Source organism: Cardiocondyla obscurior, linkage group LG02 (assembly GCF_019399895.1).
Source record: "Cardiocondyla obscurior isolate alpha-2009 linkage group LG02, Cobs3.1, whole genome shotgun sequence".
In the NCBI taxonomy this organism is placed as follows: domain Eukaryota; kingdom Metazoa; phylum Arthropoda; class Insecta; order Hymenoptera; family Formicidae; genus Cardiocondyla; species Cardiocondyla obscurior.
Genome location: NC_091865.1, coordinates 346,357 through 372,780, shown reverse-complemented (window position 1 = coordinate 372,780; position 26,424 = coordinate 346,357). Strand labels below are relative to the sequence as shown.

Here is a 26,424-nt window from a genome sequence, read left to right as displayed (position 1 = left end):
GTTAGAAATGGGACTTAATTTACGAGAACCGCGATATACTCCAGTTAAAAGTACGTAGTCTTGAGTATCGCATAACTTGTGTATCGCGTTACGCTACGTAGCGAGCGAGTGAAGGACAGAACGGACGGAGCTCTCAGGCATTGGTTATATGTATCGTAGTGGTGAGACGTGACGCTCGCGCGCGCTGTGATCACGCTATCACATCGTGGAAGATGGCTGACCGTACAGCTGACTACCTTTACACTGCAGGTGTCGCGTTCGTCATACACCTGCGACGATCTTATGTTAGTAGCGTTTGAGACTGTGTTCAAGTTCATGTTATTGAGTCGCGTTAAATGGCTGACTACGAAGTAAATACGCAAGTAGTCTTTACACGCGCCGTGAAATAATCGTAATTATATATTACGTATATTCGTACTCGATTTATTATTAAACAAGCAAACTTTTCAACTGTGTCGGATCGTCGTTAGCAAAATCGAACGAACTTTGTTACGCGAATTTTACAAACGGGAGTGTCGTAGTGGTCGCGCGAAGAATTTTAATTAATACTTAGCTTTCGCGATTATAGTTTACCCGGACAAGATTTTCGTGAGTGACCAGTGCACGGATGTCTCGACCCGACTTCCCAAACCATTCTGAGAGGAGGAGGAGGTCCAAGGAGGGCATCAAGCATCGGCGGAGCACCCCATGGTAAGAATCAATTTTCTTTTGCACATTATTACTAGCAGAGTCGATTCGATAATAAATAACTTAATTTTTATTTGTGTGATTTGAAAAATAATTAGAGGCACTTTTATATATATTTGTATAATGGCGAAAATTAATTTCAACATATCTACAATTTAATCTTTCTCTTTTTATGTTACAGGATCATCGTGCTTGCAAAACTCCGCTGCTGCGCATCAGCCGGTGAGTCAAAATAATTTTTTTATCGGTGTTGGTATTATTTTTATGAAAGAAATTAATTTATTGAAAATCTGCAATTTTATGTATGTAAATATTTATAAAACACTACGTCCTTTCTTGGGGGGAAAATATAATCTTTTTTTGGGAGGGATATAACTTAGATTTTTGTAAAGTTCAACACGCAAACAATTAAATTAACCCTTAAATTATGTATTCATCGATAACTTTGTACACGTTTCGCATACTTTTATATTATAATTGACATAGACAATTTAGTTTGCGTGGCTTGATTTTCTGTAATCAAATCGGCGTGACATATTAAATTATTCAGTATAAAATCACCCAACCATAACATTTTAGGAAAGATAATTTGAATGAAAAATAGGAAACATAAAAAAAATAAAATTCGTAATGTCAATATAATTAAAAAATATATAGCAATAATTTTTTGGATAAAATAATTAATATTTTACTATCGCCATATTTTGGCACGATTATAATTATATTTTAATGACGCTTTGTAAATCGTAAAGTCTCCTACCACCGTTTTATTCTCCCTATTTTTACATAACGCATCTCCTTTATTACCGTCATCCCAATAAAATACTATCTTTCTCCAAACATTACAATCGCCACGAAATAACGGCATAGACTCGGTATCGCGATGCTCACGCATTCGTTAAATGCGCGCGTGATGTCGCGTTATTTTTACACGTTCCGACTTAGTACCACCTGCACGTACCGCAGATATATTGCAGGAAGTTGACCGAATGTTATTCGCGCAAGACCGCAGTCGCTTTTGTTTACAAATGTATGGATCTGCCCTTTTCCCGTATCCGGCAGATATCGGTTCCGTCCGGCCGAACAGAAAACGGAAACTAATTTTACAGATCGTCAAACCGGTTATCATCGACGTAATATCGGACTTAGGCGACGCCGGTAATAATTACGCAAGTGCGAGCGCGCGGACGAACGTATGCACACGCTGGGACGTAAATGGGAGGTTTCGCATTACTCTTAGGCGAACGAGATATGACGGATGTCCCCCACGGATCCCGATATTCTCTCGTGGCGAGGTGTAACAGAGACAATAGTATACGATGCGCGTGTCCCTATCGGAAACTTTGACGTCTTAAGATAGATCACACCACTTCTCGTAATGCCTACTGCGCGAGTCGTTTACTCGCGTGATATTCGCGAGGTTGCGTTTTGCGGAACGCGAGCACAAGATCCGTAAACTATGTTCGAGATTTCCTCTCTTTCCTTCCTTTCTCGAAGTATCGCGTTGCCTTTGAATGACGCACGGTCAAAGGGGTCGCGAAACGGAGTAATTAATGCGCCACGGTTCTCGCGGAGGCTGTTTTCCGAGGAGTTTTCCGCGGATACAGATTACTGTTGATATATCTGACGGGAGAGTTTTATTAGAAATTAACCGAGAATGATGGTCGGAAATATGAGGTTATTCGTTATTCGTTACTGGCTTATAAAATTATGCAGTTGATTTTATCCACCTTAGTTATTATTACCACAGTTATGATATGATTAGAGTCCTAAATTTTTTAATTTCAAATCCTGCAGAAAGTTTCTAATTCAGGTGCGTTGCATTGAAATATTTAAGCCCAAAATTTTCTAGTTTAGAAAAACCAAGTTTGAAACTTGACATGATACTTTAATTGATATTTAATATTAAAAACATTGAACCGCATACGTTGTTCTTTACTTGAATTTACTTTACGAAATAATATGTTAATAAAATTAACGGGAAACGTCACATGTTAATAATCCTGCGGTTAATTACGAAGTTAATTGTAAGATAAGCGTACAAACTGCGCGACGAATTTGTTAGGACGCTTACATACCTCTCTAATTGATTTTAACAGTGCGAATGCGAATGCATTGTTTCACTCGGTGATTTAGCGAGTACGCGGTTGCCCAACGCGTACGCGATACCATCGATAGCATGGCATATCAATATTACGCGGCTACGTATCGTAATCTGCGCATGTAGCGAAAAGCTCTCCTATAATCCGATCAGCCGTAACAACCGCTAGTGGAAATATATTTTCGGGCTTTCAACTTTTTTTTTTCTCCCCCTTTTCCGGTAGAAATTTCGGTGAGGATTACGTGTCTGACAATGCGGTTGCGAGACTACCTGGGAAACGTAATATGATTTCCTGTGTACTTAATTAACGAGTCGGCGTATCATTACTGTCGCGTGATACGTGAAATTTACACACGTCTAAACGTTGATTAAAATTGAATAGCGTTTTTAATGAGTTCGCTCGTTGAAAATTACGAAAATTTAATAAATGAGCAAGCAAAATAACGAGCCTACCAACAGAGAAAAAAAAAGAAAGGGCATTAACATTAGGGAATTAACATATTCGCTACACTCGCGTGCAATTGGACACGTCAACCCGCTGTATTGAATGGCAGCGAGCGCGTTACATTAAAATAAAAATATGCACGTTAATATGCACGTCGTCATTTGCATTACCATCGTGCAACCTCGTGACGTGATTATCATACATTTCGCCCTTAATTTTCTAGTTCACTAGTCAGTACCATTTGAAATGAAGCCGATTGGTAGATAAAATGCATACTAACCGAATTTTCGTTCGCTTAATCAGCGAACTGATGTATTATTTCGGTTGTGCAAACATTGGCCTCGGAAATTTATTCGCGTCTGAACGAAAATTTACGACTAGATATTATTTCAAATTTAGACTTCACCGTCGCGAACGATCGATCACGGAAGAGCAAATGTGTCAGTAGAGGCATAAGGCCGAACGTAATATACTTAGTAGACGCGTTAACATTAGCAAAGTAGCTAAGTCTTTAATGACTGAAACGCGGGCTCGCTCTGAAATCTCATTTATGAGAGTGCATATCTCCAACTCCGTCAGAATCCGCAATTTACGTCTTTGTTTACCGTCTTGTCCGACAGTGCTCTTTGCGCACCGAGCGTCAGCGGCAGTCTAGTCTTGTTTCCTTTGCTTCCCGGCGGTATTTATGCACCAGAATCGTGTCTCAGTCGAAAATGAGTACAAAAGTGCGCCACATTAACATACGGTTCATTATATGTAATCCTCGCGGTCTCGTTTTACGTACTCTTCGCGCTTAAATTCAGAATGCTCTCGTAGTGAAGTTGCACGCTATCTTTAGCTGGAAAATTGTGAGAAATATTATCTTGCACGTATGCGCTTTCCTTTGTAATACTTAAGATTTTTTAATTGGCTTTAAACGGTTTCGAATTACACATCGATAGATGAATTTTTATAATTCTATAAAATTATTTAAGTACGAAGCTCGTCGTGATACAGACTTCGTCACGGATAAAATATAAAATTAAGTTAAAATGCGAATTGCCGATTAAGAGACTTAGTAAAAGAAAGCACGACAAAACGCGATCTCGATCGCGATAGTCAGCACTCGGCTTGCGCCACACACGAACGAATCGACGAAGGGGACATTATAATGAAATCGGTTTTCGCTTAACGCGCTCTCAAGCGGCCTTTATTAAATCTCCGATTTCGTCATCTGTCTCTCTTTCTTTCTCTCTCGCCTTTTTATTATTATTATTCACGGCTTGCGAATCTTACGATCCTATTCTCGACGACTGAGGTGAACCTGTCTATTGCCCTTCATTCCTTTCTCCTTTCTTGCTTTTCGCCGATCTTGAGTGAACTTACAATGGCAGCCGTGCCTCTTTTACTGCTCGATGGTCTCTTCCGTCCATCGTCGTGGATTGAGAGGGAATAAAACCGTAATGCACGTGAAGCGCTTAACGGTAACTCGACGTATTCAATTTAGCCCGCGCTCTTGTATTTCACGCTCGTAGCAGGAAAACCTGCTTCTCGGCTTTCCTTTACGACCAGACTTGCACTACTCGTAGATGCGACATTGTCCCTTATAGGAAATAAATATTTAGCTCAAACGAGAAAGCAAAAAGCCAGAGTCCGCTCTCAAATTTTTCCCCAAGTGTGGCAAATGTGATAAATTAAAATTGCAGTAGCTGCACTAGCTTTAATACATTCCTTAACTTCTGTGGATAAATTCCTCTATCTTTCATGAATACGATCCTTCTCCGTGGAAATGTAATAAAGGATTAGCTTTTCACATGCGGGCGGAACTAACATCATCACTTGCCGCTCCACATGATAAAGCGTTTTAAAGTTTAACGAACTCTAAGCGAGATAGCAATATGATTACTCGTACACATAATTTTCATAACTGTAATATTCTAAGCTTTTCAAAAAATCTGGAAATATTTTTGAAACCCCGATCAATGTCTAAATATTAATTAATTTTATGTTTAATAAATTTTTAAGGAATTATCTTTAAAGTTGCGAAATTATTAATAGTCGATGCTTCTATTTCTTTTTTTTTTTTTTTTTCTTTTCTTTCGAACGAGAGTGTGCAGTAAAGTGTTTCTTCCTTGATGCAATAGAAAAACTAATTTTCAGCGTGATCTGGGTTTCATCGCTAGCGCTGAAAATACGGAGAACGGAATTAGGAGAGCGCTGTTAGCCGCCAGGTGAAATGGGGTTCGGGTCTCGCTTTGGCCGGGCAGTTAATTTTAGTTTCGTTTGGAACATTTTATGTCGACGATAGCCCTAGGCAATTTTCCCTTATGTTATTTGTCGCACGTAGAAAAAAATTTTTACAACGCAAAAGTTGCTATTTTAAACAACCGCACATGGTAAATAAATTTTTTATTAACGGTAATCACAAATCCGCGCATTCAGTCAATTTCATTTTTAATAAACGTATTGGCGATGAAACTGGGGGGAAAAAAAAAAGAGTGAGATTAAACACAAAAATGTATATGGGACATATAATTAACGTGTTTTATAAATAAAATCCGTGCTTGTAGTTTGATCAAAATTTCAGAAAAAAAAATCAATATAGTACATTATATTTGTAAACCGCTATAAAAATGAGAAAAAAAATTGATTACACAAGAGAAAAATTTTTAATGCTAAGCCAAAAACCAAAGTAATCGATATACATCAACGTGCGTATGTTACTGTATGTACCTCAGAGGCAAATATTACATCTGTCGCGACGAATGTGGTTAGCGTATGACGCTATCGTTTTCGCAGCATACGACAATTTTAGTAATTTTCTAAAAATTCGAGATGTTATTAAGAAATATAATTATACCGAAAATATGAAAAGGGAACACCGTATATTATTAAAAAAGCGTATAGTCATTTTAATATGATAAATGATGGAAATCATAAATCATTTGCTAGCGAATAAAAAAGTAACACGTCCGGTAAATGCAAAAAGCGGATTCGTCAAATCCGATTTGTTGTAGTTCATATTTCATCGGAACATAATGCGAACGTTACCGCGTATAATTTTAATCAGAAAGATAATCCGGAATATTTCGATAAACAATTTTATATTGGTATTCTTTCGAGTTTACTACACTTTTCGTCCCATGAGTATTTTATAAATGCATCTCGCGTACCGCTTACTGAGCTAGAAATCGGTCATGCCCCAACTGTTTGCCGATATCGGCAAATCAGTCGGAAAAGATATAAAATCCCAGCGCGATACCACACGTATGTACACAGTCACATACGCACAGAGTGGCTTAACGAACTTTTATTAAAATAGAATTTGAGACGCACGTTGCTCACGTGTCAGACGCTTGGTACGGTGGAAACGAACCGGCAAACCATTTTGTATGTTCAACGTGACTGTGAAAATATGCGTGGGCATGAAACTAAATTAGTCGCAGTAAGAATTTGAAAGTGGTTAAAAACCTTTCGTCGAGTGCGCTAACAGCAGCACGTACGGGGTATAAAAATGGATTTTACAAGTCTCGCCTATTTTTTACTAATTGAGCGTAAAGTTCGTTAGAGTACGCGCATTAGAATTCATTATGAGCACCGACATAATGATATCAAAATCTGTTGGCTGTCACTGATTTATTACAAAACTACGAGAGCTTCGGTTTTTCAATGTATTAATATTTTTAGTCCAACATTACGAAGGAAACGATCGTGAATAACGTCAACTCGAATATATTCGTGCCGTGAGAAATCAGAAATAAATTATGTCAAGCTGTTACGTTTATAAAATCGACTCTGTTATTATTTCCAGTCTGAAAGTAGGCGATATGTTAATAATATGTGTAATATTAATTAAAATATTAATATTTAATATCTACGATTAAAATTATAAAATACAAATATATTTTACTTGTTATTTAGAAAGTCGGAACATTAATATCTTTTAGATAACGAGATGATAATTGATAAGACCAATGTAAAATCCCACAACGGATATGAGAATACCTGTTTCGTATCGTAATAAATAACCGGTCGTAGCGTGAAACGGAAAAATGACGATGTTTGTAGGGATAATACCAGTATAATATCGAAACGTGTAACTGCAATTGCATAATAGTACTTTAGCGTCGATAAAATACGCCGTGCTTCGATATGAATAGCAGTACGTTTTCGCGTAACAATAGGGCGCAACAATGGGTGGATGATAAAAATGTAGCTACATTAAACAATAATTATAAAAATCGATAATAGAGATATGGATATTAGTTTTAGCTTTGCTGTTTCCCTTTTTTTTTTTTTTTTTTTCTCTCAAATTTTTGTCCCTTTGTTTTATTATTTTTTATTTTTAATACATTCGATATACATAACGTTTCCGGAAATGCGGAAATAAAATACTGGACTGAAGTTTTAAATTATATTTGTATAATTAATATTATTATATGAAACGTTTATTTGAGCAGAAGAAATAGACAGAGAAAGAGGATTTTCTTGTTAATCTATCGCGATGTATAATTTAGAATCAATAATTTATTCGAGCGCAGTTATGTGTGTGCAATCCTCTGAAGCATTAACCAGCCGCCCGCATTTCTTCAGCGCTTCATCAATTTATTATGCATGCCGTAAAACAAACTCGTATAAAAGCGAGCCATAAAGGCCCAAGGTAGGTCAGCGTGCAAACTCCGCAACGTCCCGTGTAATCGATGCCCCCTCGAACGTATGTGGGGGCGAGGCGTTGAGCGTTGTAATATCGCGGCCGTTGCAGGTATTCCGGGCGGGGATCTGCCCAGGGAATTGCATATGTCGTCATCACGTTGTCAAATATTCAAGTCAATCTAAAGTGTCGGCGGCTCCCGGCCAACTATGTCCCGAACTAATCTAACTAACTCGTGAGCAATTGAACAGCAAGTTCGGAAAACGTGCTAAGTCGGTCTAGGCGCTATAACATTTGGTCACACGAACGTGCATCGTATAACTCTGACTACTGACCGAGATTCATGGGCTACTCGACATAAATTCATTGATAACATGATTTTCCACGAGACCGAGACGAAGACATACGTATACGAGCGCGCCGGCTACTTCGAACTATTAATTACGCGGCGAGATATTAATTGAAAATTGATTTCGTAGCGTAACAATTCGCAGATATTGTACGTGTAATTGTAATTGCGAAATAGCACAGCTTAGTCAACTTTTTTAATTTAGAATATATTTTTAATATAAAATATTATTCATATTATATCAATAAAAGTTGGACATTTATTTTTTATTATTTATGCAAGCCGTATTGCACTCGTGATATAACTTCAACTGCTTGATTCACGATGGTCACGAGCTGGACTTGCTATTCAGATAAAAGGGGTTAATTTCATATTCTTCGCGTGCGCAAAAGCGAATAGTGGGCAAACAACATATATCAGTACGTGTGGAGTAAATAAACTAACTTTACTTTTACGTTCGGCACGGCTCACTAAGTGATACCTTGCTTTTCTGCAAAATTAATCTTGTATCATTTATGTTTATTTCAAGAGCGAATAGTTTCTTAAAGTAAAATTTTATCAGCTAATTTAAATTCACGTGTAATGAATTGTAAATGTATCTGAACACGTTTAGTGCTTAAAGCGCAATTTTAGATAAAACCGCAACGTGTGGAGCATTATTTTATTCTAAAAATAGCAAAACATTATAAAAATTCGTTTATGCGTCCAGCGAATCGTTCGCCACTGATCAAAGTGAAAATATTATAGTATTAACGCGCAATTTAATTATAAAGTGGTCGACATAAAGATATAATTATTACCTTTGCGGAATAGCACATCTATAATTTCGATATCATAGCGTAATTTATATTTTAACGTACAACTACAATTCTTGCATTCGCGATTGAATGTTACTCGAACGTTATCAACGATTACTCTTCCTTTGGATGATGACACGTCACTTGACGTTGTTATAAAAAAAATAATGGCTGTCAGCAAAAATGCATTTTGCTACGCGGTTGGCTCGTGACATGAAAAAAAATGCTCTAATGACGTAATTAATTACGCGGGAAAAACTTCGGTCCAGTAAGTTTTAAAGTCTATGGAAGTGGCCGCGAGAGAGAAAGGCATCTTTATTGTACGCCCGGCACAAGTTTCGTGAGACCCTGAGAAACACGATATCGAGCTTGGCCGAGCTTTTTCGTCGGCGTGCGAGGTCACATAAACAGTACGATGCAACTTAAAGAGGAGCTCACGGAGAAATACGTTTGCGAAGTGGTGTAGCTTGAATTGCGAAGAACCGCGTATCGCTGCCGTAATCTCGGCAAGATTTTTTCTCGTTAATTATTAAAAGTTAGATTTAAGGAAACCCATTGCCATTTTCCCATTTTACCAGATCTGTCATACAAAGGAATATCGCGTGCATTGAATGCGAAACGTGTGTTAAAATTTTTTTAATTCCGCATTTTTTCTATCTCGGGCTGGCTTTAACTTTTATTACAGAAAAGCTAATTTTTGTGGCTAGTTACATTGCTATTAAAATTAAAGTTAATTAATACAGCTTCAATTAAACGTTCCTTTAGTATACATGCATGACATTCTAACATAACATCCGGTTAAATATGTTTTAGAGTTAATTCTCTTGTACATATAGGCGCGGCATTCATTACAAGTTATGCACATTTTTTTTTATATCTCGAGTATTATGAAAAGTGTTTAACACTTTTGTTGCGTTATTTTCGGATAACATAAAATTTCAATTTATGTATAAATTTGTCAAATGGTATAATCTCCAACTGATTAGATTAGAACACCCATTCAGATCAGTTTCCCCTGTCTACATTATAGAGCTGTAATCTCGCGGAAAGCACAAGGAATTCTTGATCCTGCATTAATTAAACCAAACTAAATCGGCTTTGCTTTTACGACTATGGATTTCGCCTTAAGATTTAGTCTTAGTTACGCAATCGATATACGTGGAAATATTCTGACTTGCTTAATAATGTTCATGTAATAGAAATTTCAAAGCGCATGACAAAGATCGAAAAACGAAAAGTGAATATATGTCAAATCCCCGAATGGCAATTTATCTAACTATTTTTCAGCTAGTAATTAGATCGCGCAGATTAAATATATTTCACCGGAGCGCAATGTGTTCCCAATATCTTCTCGTTACGTTACAATATAATAAAAAATTTCCTTAATGAAATGGCACGTATTATTGTTTCGCGAAATCAATACGACTATTTAAAAGCAGCTGCCGTGCGCTTTAAGGTTGAACTTTCAGCTTTCGATATAACCGGCAAAGCGCGTATGCTATTCTTTGAGGCGCCGCGAATGAAATTCCATCTGGATATTCCTTTGCTCGCGAAATCTGAAGGTCCTTTCGCGGAAACTGATCCTTTATGACTTTTTTTCTTTTTCTTTCCTCTTCCCTTTTCTCGTGTAAAACGGTACCGGAAAGGTGCGGCTAGCTTAGCGAATTTTCCGAGACGGTCTATACGTAATGGAAGTTTGCGTGTATTCGCGCGCACGCAATGTACGTTTATGCACGCCAATATCCCGCTGTCGATTGGCATCGAATAAAATAAGTACGTGTGTATCCCGATGTGTTTTTGCACTCGCGACAGTCGAGCTGCGGTAAAGTACACTGTTATCTAAAACAACTCGGTCGCGTCAACCGGCGGCCTTCCCTATAATTTTCAGACTTTGTTTACCTTATCGCGTATGATAACAAATTCGCTCTTTGGGATCCTGCATGCTATTAGATTTTCATTAACGCTCACGTTGCACTTTTACCTCCGGAAAAGTTTGCCTATTTGCATTTCAGTTTAGCTGCCGCGCGTATAAAACTTTTCATTGGATATTTTGGAGGTATAAAAATCCGGAAATCGAGATGTAATCGCCGAGAAATTTGTTCAATTTTCGCGCTTTTAACTCTCGCGGGAACCACCCGCAATAAAATCTCATCACTTAGCGCCAAAGACGTGCGAGTGTGGCAAATAAACATTTATTTTCTGTTATTTTTTTTCCCCGGGGGAAAATGATGCGATCGGATGGAGAATTAATGCTTCTGATTCTTAATTATCAAAAGATATGTTTTCGTAATATTTTTTATAATTCATCATTGGCATAAATATTAACGTTAAACTGGAAATTTAATATCTATAATAACTGTATACATGACGAGGTACATAGCCTAGAAGTAATAGTATATCGGTGTTGCGTGAACTATACGAGTAACTTATCGCAAAACGGGCACCAAACTTCCTGATTATTATAAAGCGTCTACCAACTTGTTGCTATTCTTCGGAAAGCTTATTATAAACGTAATTATGTTTATTTCAGGCTGTATTACCGCGTTCGAAAAATTGCTCTTCGCAAATTAAAAAAATACTTTATTATTTTAATTTATTGGCCGTGTAACGCGAGTACTAGCAGATATCGGTTAACACTGTAATACAATTTTTTTTTTAACCTTATTATCATCGAAATGGTGGGTGGGAAATATCTTCAGGGACAGGGGAAAAAAAAAATTTTGCTTCCCAAAAATTATCATTTAAATTGGCGCTTAATACGACTTTCCTAGGTTCAGCCATTATTTGTATGTTTCTTTTCGCTTTTGTATCTCGCTGCCAGGTAATAGTTCTTCATCTTGTCGGATTAGGTATTGTGCCGGCTTAAATTTATCGTCCGTTATATTTCCGTGGCGAGAAGTATAAATCTCGCGCGACTTTAACCGTTGAGCGTTACGATGCGGGATAAACCGCTTTTATAGTGTCATGCTGTTCGATTAGCCGATTCGCAATTATTGGAGAACGTTTCGCGGTAACACCTTGATAATGCGATGCTTTGCATTTACACATAAATTATCTACCAGTAAATGCATCAGTCGAATCGACAAAAACCGCTAGTTTTACGTCAGGAAAACTGGAACGTTAGGTTTGATGTAATTGGAATATCGATTCATTTTGAACTCATTTTTGTCTTTAAATAAGTACTCTTTTAAGAAATAAGTTACTTTGAATTAAACTTGCAATAATAAAATTTTTAATCAAATTAAATTTAAAACAAATATTAAAAATGTATAAACTAATATAATTTAATTTGTATAATTTAATAGTGGTTAGCAATTAATATAGAACAGTATATTTTAACAAATAAAATTTAATAATAATTTAATTAATACTAACAACAATATAATATTAATTAATAATTTCATCAATCTCCGAGACTTTTATATTTTAATTAAGTATTAAATACTCATACTATTAATTACGTAATCTATGACTCACCTATTAACTTAACGACCCGATTCTAATCTGAACTAAACCAGGCTGATCTTAATCCTGACCTCCAGTGAACAGTATAAAAGATTTAAAAGTACTCAACAAAGAGTTTGCACTTCCTGCCTGAGGGATAATTGTTAGTCATATTTTTCATTTGAATGCAACAAATTAAAACAACGCTTTAAATTTTACGAGATTGTTAAATGTTTTTTTTTTTTTTTTTTAGAAGCATAAAATACCTGAAATTAGTATAATCAGAATAATATAAATTTTTGTGCATTAACATGTAATATTTCGTTTACCATATGGCGTAAAACGTGTTAATTATAATTCTGTACCGATTCTAAGAAGCAACGATTATACACATGACGTTGAGCACTGTACTTTTAGCCGTAAGATCGAAGAAGAATTATCGTTTATACCGACTATAGTAATGTATAGCAGTTTGTGGAAACTGGAGGTCAGGTATATGCAAATGAAACTTCCCCGTGTTCAGGGACCCTGAAGAACGCACGACCTTCCTCTTGGTCGTAGCTATGTATCGATCTCGGTGCAGACGTCGCGCCCGAGAGGGATAGAAACGCTATCAGAAACACAGTTGCATGCTCCGCTACTTTTATTTTTGGCTGACACGATATGCTGTAACGGATACGCTACACAGATTGAACTATAAGCGCGCTACACACACTTACGGCAATAATCCCTATTCGGTTTTATCCTCTAGACTTCTATCGAGTTTCGTTGTGATTGCGCCGCCGCCGTTTCATTTACCTTTAATCCTTCTTCTCCTCTTCCTCCTCTTTCTTCTCGCATTCGTCGTGAAAGGGTTTTCTCTTGATTTGCCGTAAAAGTTACGGGCACGAGTAAAGTTTTGATGGACACGTGAAACATGTATATACAGCTTAATTTGTCAGAGATCCTTTTTACGTCGGCGCGCTGGCGCCGGAATAGGTGAGAAAATTTCGTGTTCGACCATCCCGCCAATAGCCTGGGGAACTTTTCGGCAAAACTTCGCGGCACGAAACTTCTTGCGTTTGACGTTACGAGAATGTCTTCGAGATTATGCATTTTCATGAGCGGTGCTTATACGCCCGCTACATGAGACGCTCGAGGAGTGCATGGCCGGTAACGAGGATCTATTTCCGGAAATCAAATTGAACGCCCGGAAGCGATGATTCGAAGTAATTGGTAAATTTTCCACATGTAGAAGTAGTGGTCGAATCTAGTTCGAGAGATTCCACATAAATAAATAAACGCGTTTATTTCAGGGCTTTGTGCCTCGGTCAGTTAGATTGTTTTCCGTAGTTAGAGGCGCGTTCTCTTTGTCGCATCCGTTCTTTGCCACCATGCAATTTGACTAGAACCATCGGGATCTATAGACTAGCTTTGCAGTCGCATCTAAATTATTTGACATGTCTCGTCCGCGGTTCTAGAGTAACTAAGTTCACGCTTGTTCCTTGGATTTTAGAATTGCCCTCCAGCGAGATAGATCTCTAGAATCTGATTGTGCCGGGAATGTCGAACTATTAAACTCAATGGCTCTTGCCGGAACCATTATTGATATTTGGAATTTTCAATTTGCAATAACTAATGAGCTCGCTTTGTCATTTATTACCAAATATCCTTACTACGTATATTTGCGATACGTATTTATTTTTATATCGTATTTCTTTCCATGTTAGTTTACCGGCAAGTTTGTACCGTATAGCTAAATAAAATATTTTTGGTTGTCATAAAAAAGTCGCTGAAAATACTTCGAAAAATATTAAAAAAAATTCTCGAAATGTTGCGTCGAAACACTTTACCTTTGTTATGTTGTTTTCCTATAACGCGAGTATTTTCAACGGATTTTTCTCCTTTTTGTTTTTTTTCGTATAAGATTTATGAGAATTTTTCTTTTATAAATTGATATTAATACTTCTCTCGAAATTAATATCAATCTTCGGTTACGCTGCGTTAAAACTAATAATTCGCAAACTAATACCGGAACAGTAATGAAAGTCGACTTATCCGGAGAACCGTGAGAGATTCCAAGCAGTTTCTTTTGTTTCCGTTCCCTTGGTGACGTTGCCACCGTTCCCGTATTCCGAGCAGAATTTACCGCAATGACGTAATTAATAGAATCTAAAGAGATTTTAAGTTTTACCTTTCTCTCCGCGGAGTTGCCGTACGCATGTCTTTGTTAGGAAAATTGAGGCTTAAGTCGTGATTTCAATTCAGCGTGAAGTTTCGCCTCGCTACCTTGGTTACGTAACTTTGTTTCCTTTTCCTGAATGACGGATTGCGGGAGAAACTAGATGACTGAGAAGGATAATGGAAGACGGATTGGCTGCCGGCATCCAGCGACAATTTACCTATATATCCCTTTGACGAGTATTTGACTAAATGCTCGCGCAAAGGTATTTCCCCGATAATATCGCCAGCCAATTGTCGAGGACAAATACCGTTAACAGCACGGCCGTGTATCGTACGCGGGTAGTGTTCCACGCATGCAGGACGCCGAAATTCAAAAGTCACGCGTTCTGGTATTTGCATACTGTATTTGGAATTGCCTCGGTCAGTATAATAACGGCCGGAAGTAGCCTCGTGGGAATTCAAACTAATTTGACCCTTTTGTTTAACCTGCGACGAGGAGGATGCGAGTATCAAAATCTGCCCGCTGTTTAAATTTCAGATAATCCTACTTAGTTTTGAAAGTGTATTCATGTACACGTCGGTCTAAATTGTGCTTGCATTCTCGAATCTAAATCAGGATATAAATGTAACAGCACTTGGGCCATCTCTGTAGGATGACTAAAATGATGAGAAATTGGACGACGCGCTTGAATTTATGGCGGACATTAAAGTCGGAAATGCGGCCGTCTGCTGTTTTTCAGAATTCAAGGAAACGGCACGGTATCGGTATGCGGATTCTTTAAAATTATTGTTATTATGATATATTCGTAGGACACTTTTAAATCATCTCAAATTATGAGATGGAATAAAATCGGATTGCACAGTTCCAACATAAATTATAATCTTATTCGGAATTTTTTTTAAAGAAGGTCCGACGTTTCTTCTCTTTTACGGTTAACACGACGAATTTTTGTACCTCCCTCTAAGAAATAAGTTATTTTCAATGCTACGTAGTTAAATTGAAACATTAAGTAAAAGAATAATACTTCTTCCTCTATTTAAAAATATATACTATAAGCATTTTTTTTTATTTAATTATTAAAAGAGTCGATTGATCTTTTGTTCAACTTATCATTAATAAAAGAGATGTCTCCACGGGAATGTATATAGGCGTCGAAGTACTTATCGTAGACCCATTGAGTTCCATTGAAATGTTTCAATATGATTTGTAGCAAGTCAGTGCAACTGGCAATGAACATTGAAAGCTCTCGTTTTATATCCACGAAACGTGAATATCACCTTAAATATCCCGAGCGTGACTGTATTGCAATATGAATCAGTTTAAAAAGTCAGATAGTTTACGTTCAACAAGATCGGCGTCAAACTTCAAATAAGAAAATTTATGCATTTATATACATTATGGTTATAACATTTTCGTATTCATGCTTCTAATTTTAACATAAGATAAATAAGTACTTAATAAAACTCAGGAAGTTTTGATTTATTCGTGTATCTTGCTCTCAAGAAAGATTAAATTCAAGAATAAATTATGAAAACTTCAATATTTTATGATTATTTTATTAGTTAAAAAATATATCAATCAATGTTGTCAAAGATTTCTTGACAAGCTAAATAATACGAAAATGTGTACGTGTTAATATTAAATATTAAATGTAATCAAGTACAAACTTAGCATAAAATGCAAAAATAGTAATATCTTTTGCCACCTTGCTTAGCAACTAATAACGTAATTTTACTAAAAATCAAGGAGAATTATCTAATATCACTTTGCGCATTTTAAATTTAATTCAATTCTCCGCGAGTGTCAGATTAAATCTGAAGGACCAGCCAAGACCGTGTCTTTAGAGATCCTTTTCGCTTTCATGAATGGAAATGTTGGTTTATCTCGGAAGAAATAAAATTATCTACTTTTTATCTCATTAACTTAATTTTTTTTAAAGTTCGAGTTTTTGTTGCTGTTAAAAAATTTTCGTTTAACTTATATTGTACAAAAAAAAAACAAAAAACAGAAAAAGGCGAAACAGTTCGTTTACAAGGAATTGCTTTCACTTTACTTGCATATAATTAAATATAGCGCAATTTTCTCTGCACAAAGTAATAAAAATTTAATTTAGATTATCTCACATACGCTAAAAAAAAAAAATTGAAAGTGAACTTTCAAGCATCTGTATTATTTAAAAAATATCGGAGCGGTATTATGATACCTCTCGTGGGATATCGCATTTACATTTGTCTATCCGCGAAGTGATACGCGCTTGTTTAATGATGTTTTTCATTCTTCGTACAATGCACGGGGAAAACTTGCGTAACCTATTTGCGCGCGGAATCGCGAGAAAAAAAATATCTGCCTTACACGACACACTCGACGTAGAAGCGACGATGCTTCAGCCGATTCTCCGAGCATCAGCAATCGATCACCGATTCGTAACGCACCGGGAATACGCACGTCGGGAGAAACTTGCGAAAATTTGCGGCGCCGTCACCTCCTCAACGAAGTCGACGGGGTGGCGAACAAGCGAAAATGATATCAATCAAAATCACCCGACGCCGCGGGCGATACGATCACTCGTGCGGCACACATACCTCTTACGTAATCACAGATCACCGGTAGATCCTTTTGGTCAGCACCGCGTTGCACTTGTATCTCAACACACACGCGGGATTCCGTCCGGCTGCGATCGTTACCACTGTCGCGTCCGTCCGCGGTTCGACAAACGTGCGATTAGAAAAAGAAAAAAAATGAGAGAGAGAAAAAAAAGAGAATCACTGTAACGATGCGTATAATGACGTGCTTGTAATAAAAAAAAGCCGTGCGGGTCGTCGTGTGATAACGGATGCGGTTCGATCGCGGAGCAAACGTAGTACCGCGCGGTGCGCCCACGGTAGACTGGCGCTCACTCGTTCGTCTGACTCGTTACTGACTCTCCCTACTGCATTGCCCGTTGCATGGAGCGCCCCGGCGAGGAATTGCAGCGAGCGCACCGGCTGCTCGAGCATCAAGTAACCCTTTCTCGGCGACACCTTAGCCAGTGTTTATGAGCTCCCTGCAATTTGTTCTTATTATATGCACCGGACGTCTCGAGATCTACATCAAACTTGATGAAACGCTTCCTAGAATCTGGCAACTTTGTAGACAATTTTTCGCGAGTAGAAGCTAAATTGCATCGTCGTTCCTTCGCGCCGTTGTTAAATTTTTTCGGATAAAAAAACATCTAATTAAGACCTTATTTTAAATTCCGCACACGTACAAAGTACCCACACACATATACGCACTCTTAATTAAACGTGTAACTTTTTCATTTGTTTGTATTCTTGTAGTTTGAGTCGTCGTAATTTTAACATTACGGCAAGTATTATATACCAGTAGGGCAAATAAATTTCTTAAAAACTTTAATTAAATAGTAATGACATAACAGTCTGTTTTATAGTAATGAACAATATTTATGCGAAATTAATTTATTATAATTTTATATCAAAAGTAAAATCTATTAAATAGATATTAATTATTTCATTAAACACATCGTTTAAATATAATTTTACGGGTACAATAAATATATATATAGATAATTTACATTTCAAAGTACTAGCTATCGTATGCTAAATTATGCGTCCATTTGCATATTACAATCTCTGTTTACTTTTTCTTATTCAATTTATTAATTACTCTTAGAGTTTCTCTGATAATAATGAATACTGACAAATATCAAAACTTAGGTACTCACGGAGTGTGCGTTTAAAAGAAAAAAAAATACGTCTAGAATTTTATGCAGCATGTATTCTACGTAATTACAGTATACTTATAAAATCTGGACATTGATGTCCGTTTCACGACTGGCATTAGTTATTTATCTCGGATATTTTGTTGTCTGTCTCGTGTCAGCTCAAGTCTTTGTTACATCGTTATATCTTGGTAATTGCACCTTCATTACTGCGATAAGCTTTGTTGGGGGTCTACTTGATTGCCTTGAAATTCTTTGCTTTCAGCCCGCTAAGTTGACTACATTTTCGAACGAAAGTGCTTGTCGGTTAAGCGTGCAACGTGACATGGTTAGTGGCATCGTTATCGATTATCGAGCCATATCTGTCACACTGCTGCGCACCGTGTCATTTCTCTGTGCATTCTTATCCCAATGTTAGTTCGTCAAATCTGTTTACTCAAGTGGCGAGAAATATAATTGACGTATCATGCCAGATATAGAAAATAAATTCGTCTGCGATTTTAAATCAATACTAGGTAGCGAAACCGTCAGATTTTTAATAGAATTCTCCGTAGATATAAAAATAACATTAAATTTAAAATATTCTCTGGAAACTTTTTAATAATTAATACTATAATAGTTTAATGCTAAAAAGACTTTTTTAATGTCTGTTTAATATTAATAATGTTAACAGTAAAAATAAATTTTTTTTGCTTTTTTTTTGGTTTTTTATTCTCGTTTAATTTTGCACTAATCTCAATTTTTAATCAATAAAATGAACAATTGAGTTCACTATTATTAGCTATACATAACATAAAGCTTGGAAACAACTTTCCAATTTTGAAGTTAAATAAATTAAAATCTTATATGCCAACCTTAAACTGCACTCTTTGGAAACTTAATGGCATATTAATAAATCATTTAGCAATTGAACTAGCGAACGCGACTTAAGGCTTTTATTACTTTCAGAGTAATCAAGACGAAAAGTACGACTGCTGTTATTCAGAAAGTTCGACTTTCGTGAAAGCTAAAGCTTTTCTTTGTTAGTATTGAATCTCGTGTAACAAACGAGAATTGAATACTTCTTCTCTTTATTTTAGTCAATAAAATTTTTTAAGTCTGATTATAAATTATTAAAAATTTTTTACAGATTTTGTAATACTTATTAATATTATAATTACAGTTATCATATAATTAAATATAATTAAAATTATATTTAATTAAATTTATTTTTGTGTTTAAAATTTATTCGAAACATTTTGGAATTTTAAATAGATAATTAAATATAAATATCAGGATTGAGATTATAGCAAAATCTTTTAAAATATTCGTGATACATTATAGCTTATTGCTGATGCGATAGGTATCGAACTATATTAGAGCGCGTTTCTATCCAATCTTTTAGGAGTTTTGAGCTTGTAAATCGTATCCTTTACCATCGTCAAATTATTCTGAAGTACTCAAGTCCTGTTCATTCCGGAACGGCCTGCCTTTCACTAGCAAAGCATCAACGATTGGAACGTTCCGACTACTTGCGTTCTGCTCTAGTTCAATCTCGCGCAATACATTACTGTTCTAAGACACGCTTTAGTAAAGCGCATCGTGCATTTGCGTGATTTAATTTTCATCTTTTCACACTCACAAATACATTTTACATTCATTGCCCCGAGCAGCAGGAACTTTGTTTACCGTCTCAACAAGAGTTTCTCGTGTCGTTTACAGAGCCGAATTATTAGAAAATTATTAAACTCGGCGAAATACAGATGAAATTCAGCAGATTTATAAAAGTTTTTTTTTCCGTAGCGTTTTTAAATGTATAAATAAATTCCTGTTTAAAGGTTTTTCATAATTTGGAAAAGTACAAATTTAGAGTACAATCCAAATTTATAATAAATATTCAAAATAATCTTTGCTACGCCAATAAAGTACACAACGTAATATCGACAGGTTGTGTTACATTTATGCAGTAATGTTCACGTGACTAAATACGTAATGCACAATATAAAGGAACATGGCAAAATTGAATGCTTTTCGAACTTCGCTGCGTACATTGCATATTTGATAAGAGCATATTTTACATATTCTGCATATATTTCGTCTTGTAGAACGCAATAGTGAATCACGTAATTCTCTGTCGGACATGCCGCCATTTACCCGAAGCACGGCGTTATGGTAATTCTAGTGATGTGCAGATCACTGCTTGTTGAGATGTTGAATGAGGTTTCAGCAGGAATCAAGTAGTTCCGTACAAATGTTCCACCCTTTAATAATTTAATCCAGTTATTGGGAGCCCTAAAACTTTAGTCAACAGAAACTATTCCGTGCAACTGCGAAGCTACTATTTAAATCAGAATTTACGTTACGTATTGAAAAGAATGATTAATCGAATTAAATAGAATAGGCGCCGCGTTATAATTTTCTGACTTCGCCTTAAGGCATCGACGTGATAAGTTTCTCGCACACGCGGTCACTCGTGATAACTGAATAAATTTATAATAATTCTGCATCGAGTTCTAGCGCAATTTTATATCGAGAGAAAATACGAAAGCGTCGGCAACGTTTAATAAAAATTATCTAACACCATAATGAAATATCGTCAGACATATACTTCTTGACAAAAGTCGTTTAATTTTAAAAGTTTTCTCAGCATTTCGTGTCTTTTTGTTACTTTCTGGAAACACTTCGTATATATATATGTATACCTGGCAAAATAATTTTGCGCGGCGTGCGTTGTACAAAACGGTCGTGGTTATTCTTCCCTTTCTTACACGGTAGTTGAGTCAGACGACATAATTTCCACTTTTTACTTTGTAATTCCCGTGAAAGTCTTTCAGCGGAACTGTATTCCAGGATAAAACGGCGCGGTACGCGATACCGTCGATCTTTGAAACAAAGTTCCTCACCGCGGCACCGGCACATAAAACTTCTTTAACAGTTTTCATCTTCTTATTTGACGTATGTACTATATACGCGCTATGTCTTCCGCTATCGTCAGTATTCTTCGCGACGCGGTGCTTTGAAACGTGTGTATCCTACTTTACAATACCCTCATTTATCCGCCGTTTCTGGAGTGCACAGCACATATCTGTCTCTTCCATAATAATGTGAATTCGCTTTAACTAGCAGCATTTTCATGCAGTACGAGTAGTCGCGAGACTTCCTCGTCTCCAACTCGATACGTGCAGTGTCCCAGTTTAATAAATAAAATAACTCGGCAAAATAGAACTTTTTTTTTGTAGATTGCAAATACCGAAAAGTAATAGAGATATTAGTAAATTCTATACGAGACATAATTTTTTTTTTTTTTCAAGAAAAATACAAAATGTTTGAAATATAATTAACTTAGATACGTGACAAGATTAATTTTTTTTTATTAATGTTTTTTTTTTCTAAAATGGATAATCGCATCAGTGATGCTGTGAAGACTAAGTAAAGTATTTTACATCACGTTGAATATACGTATGCCTCGAGAGTTTAATAAAATATCGCTCTGTAGTAATCATTTGTGCAGTCAATTAAACGCACGTCCCATGATTTATGTCATTACTGATTGATAGACGGAACAAGGTTAACGGTATACATTGCGATTTATGATATAATGCTTGAATAAAACGATAAACGGAACGAAGTCGCCGCGAGTGGAAATTGATTTCCCCCGTTACTTAATAATTAGCCAGCCAACTCGTTAATACTCATTATTACTAGTTAATGACGAGTTAGAAAAGCTAGATATCAAAACGTTTTTCGTCGCGTACTTATTTACTGTTGCGTGTTGGCCTTACGCAACGCTCGCTCGACTGCCGAAATCTTCGGGCAAAACAATTCTTATCGCTCGCCGCGGTAGTGTGAGTACGTGCGTGTGTTTACATCTGACCGGCACCTTGCGCTCGGAATTCGCAAGGTGGAGGACGCGCGGGCGGTGGGCGGCGAGAACCGGTTTGCCCGACGGATTCGGCAGTCGAACGTCGCGAGTTCATCGACCGGCAGGTCCTCGCATTCCAAGTTCGCAAGGCGGAGGACGCGCGGGCGGCGGACGGCGAGAACCGGTTCGCCCGGCGATTTCGGCAGTCGAGCGAGCTTTGCGTAAGGTCCGAAACACAACAGTAAACAAGTCCGCGGCAAAAAAAAAACGTCTAGATATCTATTTAGACAAACGGACCAGACGACCGATGCTAGACGGATTTTGTTTTCTTTTTCCTTTTAAATGACGGCTGAAAATTAAGCGACTTGGAAAAGATCCGCGAGCTAAACGCGGCAGCAATATTTTTCTGGACCACGGTACGCACACTCGCGCGTCATGAAATACGTTACGAGCTTGTACCAGCGATTCGTATTCCGCCATCATATATTTTCGAGCGCAACGTGCACGCGTGTACGCGCACGAATATCATCCGCAAGGATTCCCATTAATTGTACCCCGGCTATCATCGTCATTCAAGCGTGCTTGCACCGCTCGATCGCCTATTTGTCACCCGCCGATTGCGGAAATGATCGAGAACTGCCGCGCAAAGTTGTCAGCCGCGATTTTCAGCGGTGCGCATTGCGCGTAAATAGCAAAAAAAAAAAAAAAAAAAAAAAAAGTGACACTTGCTCAGCGTTAAAAAAAAAAAAAATGGAAACGAAATATACGTATATACACATACGCATGTGCATATAATTCCACATTCGTAAATTCGCTTTTTACGTGGTAAATTACTTTACAACAACCATACGGAAATTTCACTGACGTTATTGTTTGAAATGGCGGTTGAAATCAACGAACACCCTTTCCCGAAACGAGATGTAATATGCATGCTAATCGTGAACGGAATATTCCGTGTGAGCCATCAAGGCGAAACGTGCAATATATATATCACAATTTAGACGTATTATAATTTTATTATACATCGAGTTTTCACGTTTCTTCGTGTTCAATTAATAATTAATAGAAGTTTAAATCTAATATATAATTAAATTGCATAATTAATCGGTCACCAGGTTTATCCTTTATTTTTCTTAAAGTGTTATTAAACTCTGGATAACCTGCATTACTGACAAAATTATTAAACCCAATATTTAGTTTCTATTTGTGATACACCTAATTTAATTTAATGAAAAGATAACATTTGTATTAAGACAATTGCATGTCTTCATTTAAAATTTATAGTAATTATGTATTCGTATTTCGTACTGATATTCATTTATTAAATAGATTATTTAGAAATTGACTGTATTAATATGCAAATGCTATATTATGTTTCGTTAGTAAGGGAAATTGTAATTCGCAACTTAACTTTATACAATATACACCGCGTAATAGATATTCCATTAATATTTATCATTATCATTATGCGATGTTATGACGATTAATATATTTCTTTCAATATTAATATTTCAATTTTAAATTTTGATTCAAATGGGTTAATAGAAACGATTAGTTCCGTTCGTCGATTTGCATTTATATTTAATAGCGTCAACAGCGATCAGTATTAACTATTACTAACAGTACTTTAGATTACTGTGCATGCGCGCTCTATACGAGCGGAAATTTATCAGTTTGTAATTAATCAAAGCCGTAAGTACTTAATGCACGTATTCGCATTCGCGCGAGTTGCTTCAAGTGTTTCAAGACCAGCTGGAAATTTTCATATGTTCGATTATTACTCTGATACTTTTATTTGCGAAGACGCATTCTTTTAACTTTCAAAATAAAGTTTCGTATATATTAGATACGATTCATGCATATTGAGAAGAGGGAAAAGAACAAGTAAATAGGACTACGATTTTACTATAAAGAATATAAAAGAAACGCTGAAATAGAGAAGCTTCTACAAGCTGCAGTTCTCTGCACTCCCAGCTCGGTTCTTTGCCTTTCCTGTCCTTTTACTAAATACAAACAGAGCGGACTGTGTAATTGCGCAATACGTGTCATGCTGCTGAGAATTGCAAATTCTCTATAAAAATAGTTTTAACTGGATTATAAAACATTTCTTTTAAATTGAGTTAATAATAAAAATGGCACGACAAAAAGAAACATGATAAAAAGAATATCAAAATTAGCAGAAAATTATCTTATTTTTCTCGCGAAAAAAAAAAGAAGAAAAAAGAGAACGAAGAAAATAATTGTCCCAAATAACTAATAAATTAAACAATTAAATTCCACGATAGTTAATCTTAGCAGTATTAAAAATACCAAATCGTACATCAACTCTATGTGCAATACACACAATATGTAACCGCGAGATAGATCCTGTATAATGCATTACGCAGAGCTGTCGGGCAACGAACGACCGAAATCTCAGCGCTGATAACATATGTATGCACGCGTATCTGCAACCAGTGCACACGTCTGCATAGATTCAAAAAGGGGAAGGGGAAGATCGTTCTCACTCGTGGATATGCATGAGAGAAGAGGGTACTTTCGCCCGGGGCAAAATTTCGGCGGGACTTAAGTACCCGGTATGGTCCCCGGTGTTGTATGGTCTCCAGGGTCGCGTATAATTGCCGCCTATCTAACGTTAACCGTTTCTCCCATCCTCTCATATCCTCGCGCTTCTAATTTCGCTATCCGGCTGCGCCCTCCTTCCACCCGTTTACCCTCCTTCCTCCGCCCGCCGTTTCCTATTTCCGGCCCCGCTCTTTCTTACGTCGCGGAACAATACGACCGCGATGTGCCTACGCGCGCGGGTTCTAAGTCGGGCACTGCTAAATTTGCATTTCCAGTCGAATGAAATATGCATTTCCTGTCGCGCAACGGTCTTCCGTCGACGGCTCGCACCCTTCACGATTCGACTATCGCGCCACTCGGTGCATCACATCTGGGCTACGTTCTATTAATTAGCGTTGCGATGCATTCCGTCACGATGCATTCTGTCACAGAACAAGCGCAACCGAGCGCTTGTTGCAGCACGTGACGCAGCCCGTTGTCATCTCGGACGCAAAACGAAGGTAGAATGGATCGCGCGATATCGTCGTTACCCGGTTCGAGGTCGGAGCGGGTTAAATAAATTACAAGGGGGATCGTTGAATGTCTCCGTCGTGCCTATGCACGTAGCGGAGAAACGCCGTCTACCACTTTGCTGCGGTTAGAATACGAAAGGATCGCTGTTAATGGCGGTTAAATAACATTTGCAGTAAATCTCCGTTTAGTGAGAATAAAAAGCTGTACGGTTAACAATATTAGGTTTAGTATTTCTGTCTTTTTCTGGAATTATATTGTGGGATAAATTTCCCGATAAAAAAAAAATAGTGTATAAGAGCAACGGCATTTAGAAAATTTTTCATTTACAAATACATTCCCTGCACTCGTTCTAACTCATTTCACGAACAAAGCATATTTCGTCAGAGATGGAGTGCGCGTCCGACGAGATGATAATTAAGTATAATTAATGAAGAGACGTAAAAAACTAAGGTGCTCTCCGAGCGGCACCAGCAGCCCCGGCAAATAAAGTGGACATTGCGCGAAACGAATTGTTACAAAGCGTTGGGTACCATAATGGCCGAGTGTTTTCCTGCGACGATGCAATTTTTTTATGACGGGACAAACGAGCTTCCGTACAGCGTTATATGTCGAGTCGAACTTCCGGCGAGTCGTTTACAACGGGCGGAAAAGTTTTCGCTCGCGTCTGCGAAAGTGTCCCCTTCGAAAATCGGCACGGCGAACGAGGGCCGCGCACTTTCTAGCTGGGATCTGATTTTCCGACGTGCTCCCGCGGTCAGAGCAAGTTCGTGGATGGCATTTCAAAGAGGGATCTAACTCACTCTCGTCCGCCAGCGCTTAGGGCCCCGTCACTTACGAGTTTAAGATAGACCAGTTTGCCGCACCAGCCGTATCTGCTCGGTTGGCAGGAATTGTAACGAATAGCGTTGCACTCCTCGCTTTATTAGACACATTCGGAATTTGCCGATCGATAAAGCCTCGGGACAATAGTTGCGAGTTTACACTGAATTACCTACGATATGAAAAAAAAATTTTATCTTTCACTCCCCGCCTCTTCATTTAATATTTTTTCACACGAACGTTGCCGCCGTGATAAAAAAAAAATAATACTTCAAAGATACGGAAAGATTTTTTTTCAATCAGCGTTAGAATAAATAAAGCTAAGTAAACTTTAATCTTTTTCCTTCGAGT

General features: G+C 37.2%; 2 protein-coding genes across 3 annotated transcripts in view; one reads left to right on the top strand and one right to left on the bottom strand.

Annotated features, from left to right (window-relative positions):
- LOC139113344 (protein artichoke) overlaps positions 1-26,424 on the bottom strand; it is a 138,007-nt gene that overhangs the window by 60,814 nt on the left and 50,769 nt on the right. The window contains exon 1 of one of the 2 annotated variants that reach the window (XM_070674444.1): positions 17,200-22,068. The exons of the other annotated variant lie outside the window; for it this stretch is intronic. The gene's annotated coding sequence lies outside the window, so the exon portion shown is untranslated. Of the gene's footprint in view, positions 1-17,199; positions 22,069-26,424 lie in introns of those variants that run through there. 2 annotated transcript variants of the gene reach the window in all.
- Positions 454-26,424, top strand: part of LOC139109533 (uncharacterized) — a 91,594-nt gene continuing 65,623 nt past the window's right edge. Inside the window, exons 1-2 of the mRNA XM_070668652.1 lie at positions 454-690; positions 869-909. Coding sequence (XP_070524753.1) covers positions 608-690; positions 869-909 — 124 coding nt within the window. The 5' untranslated portion in view covers positions 454-607. The remainder of the gene's footprint in view (positions 691-868; positions 910-26,424) is intronic.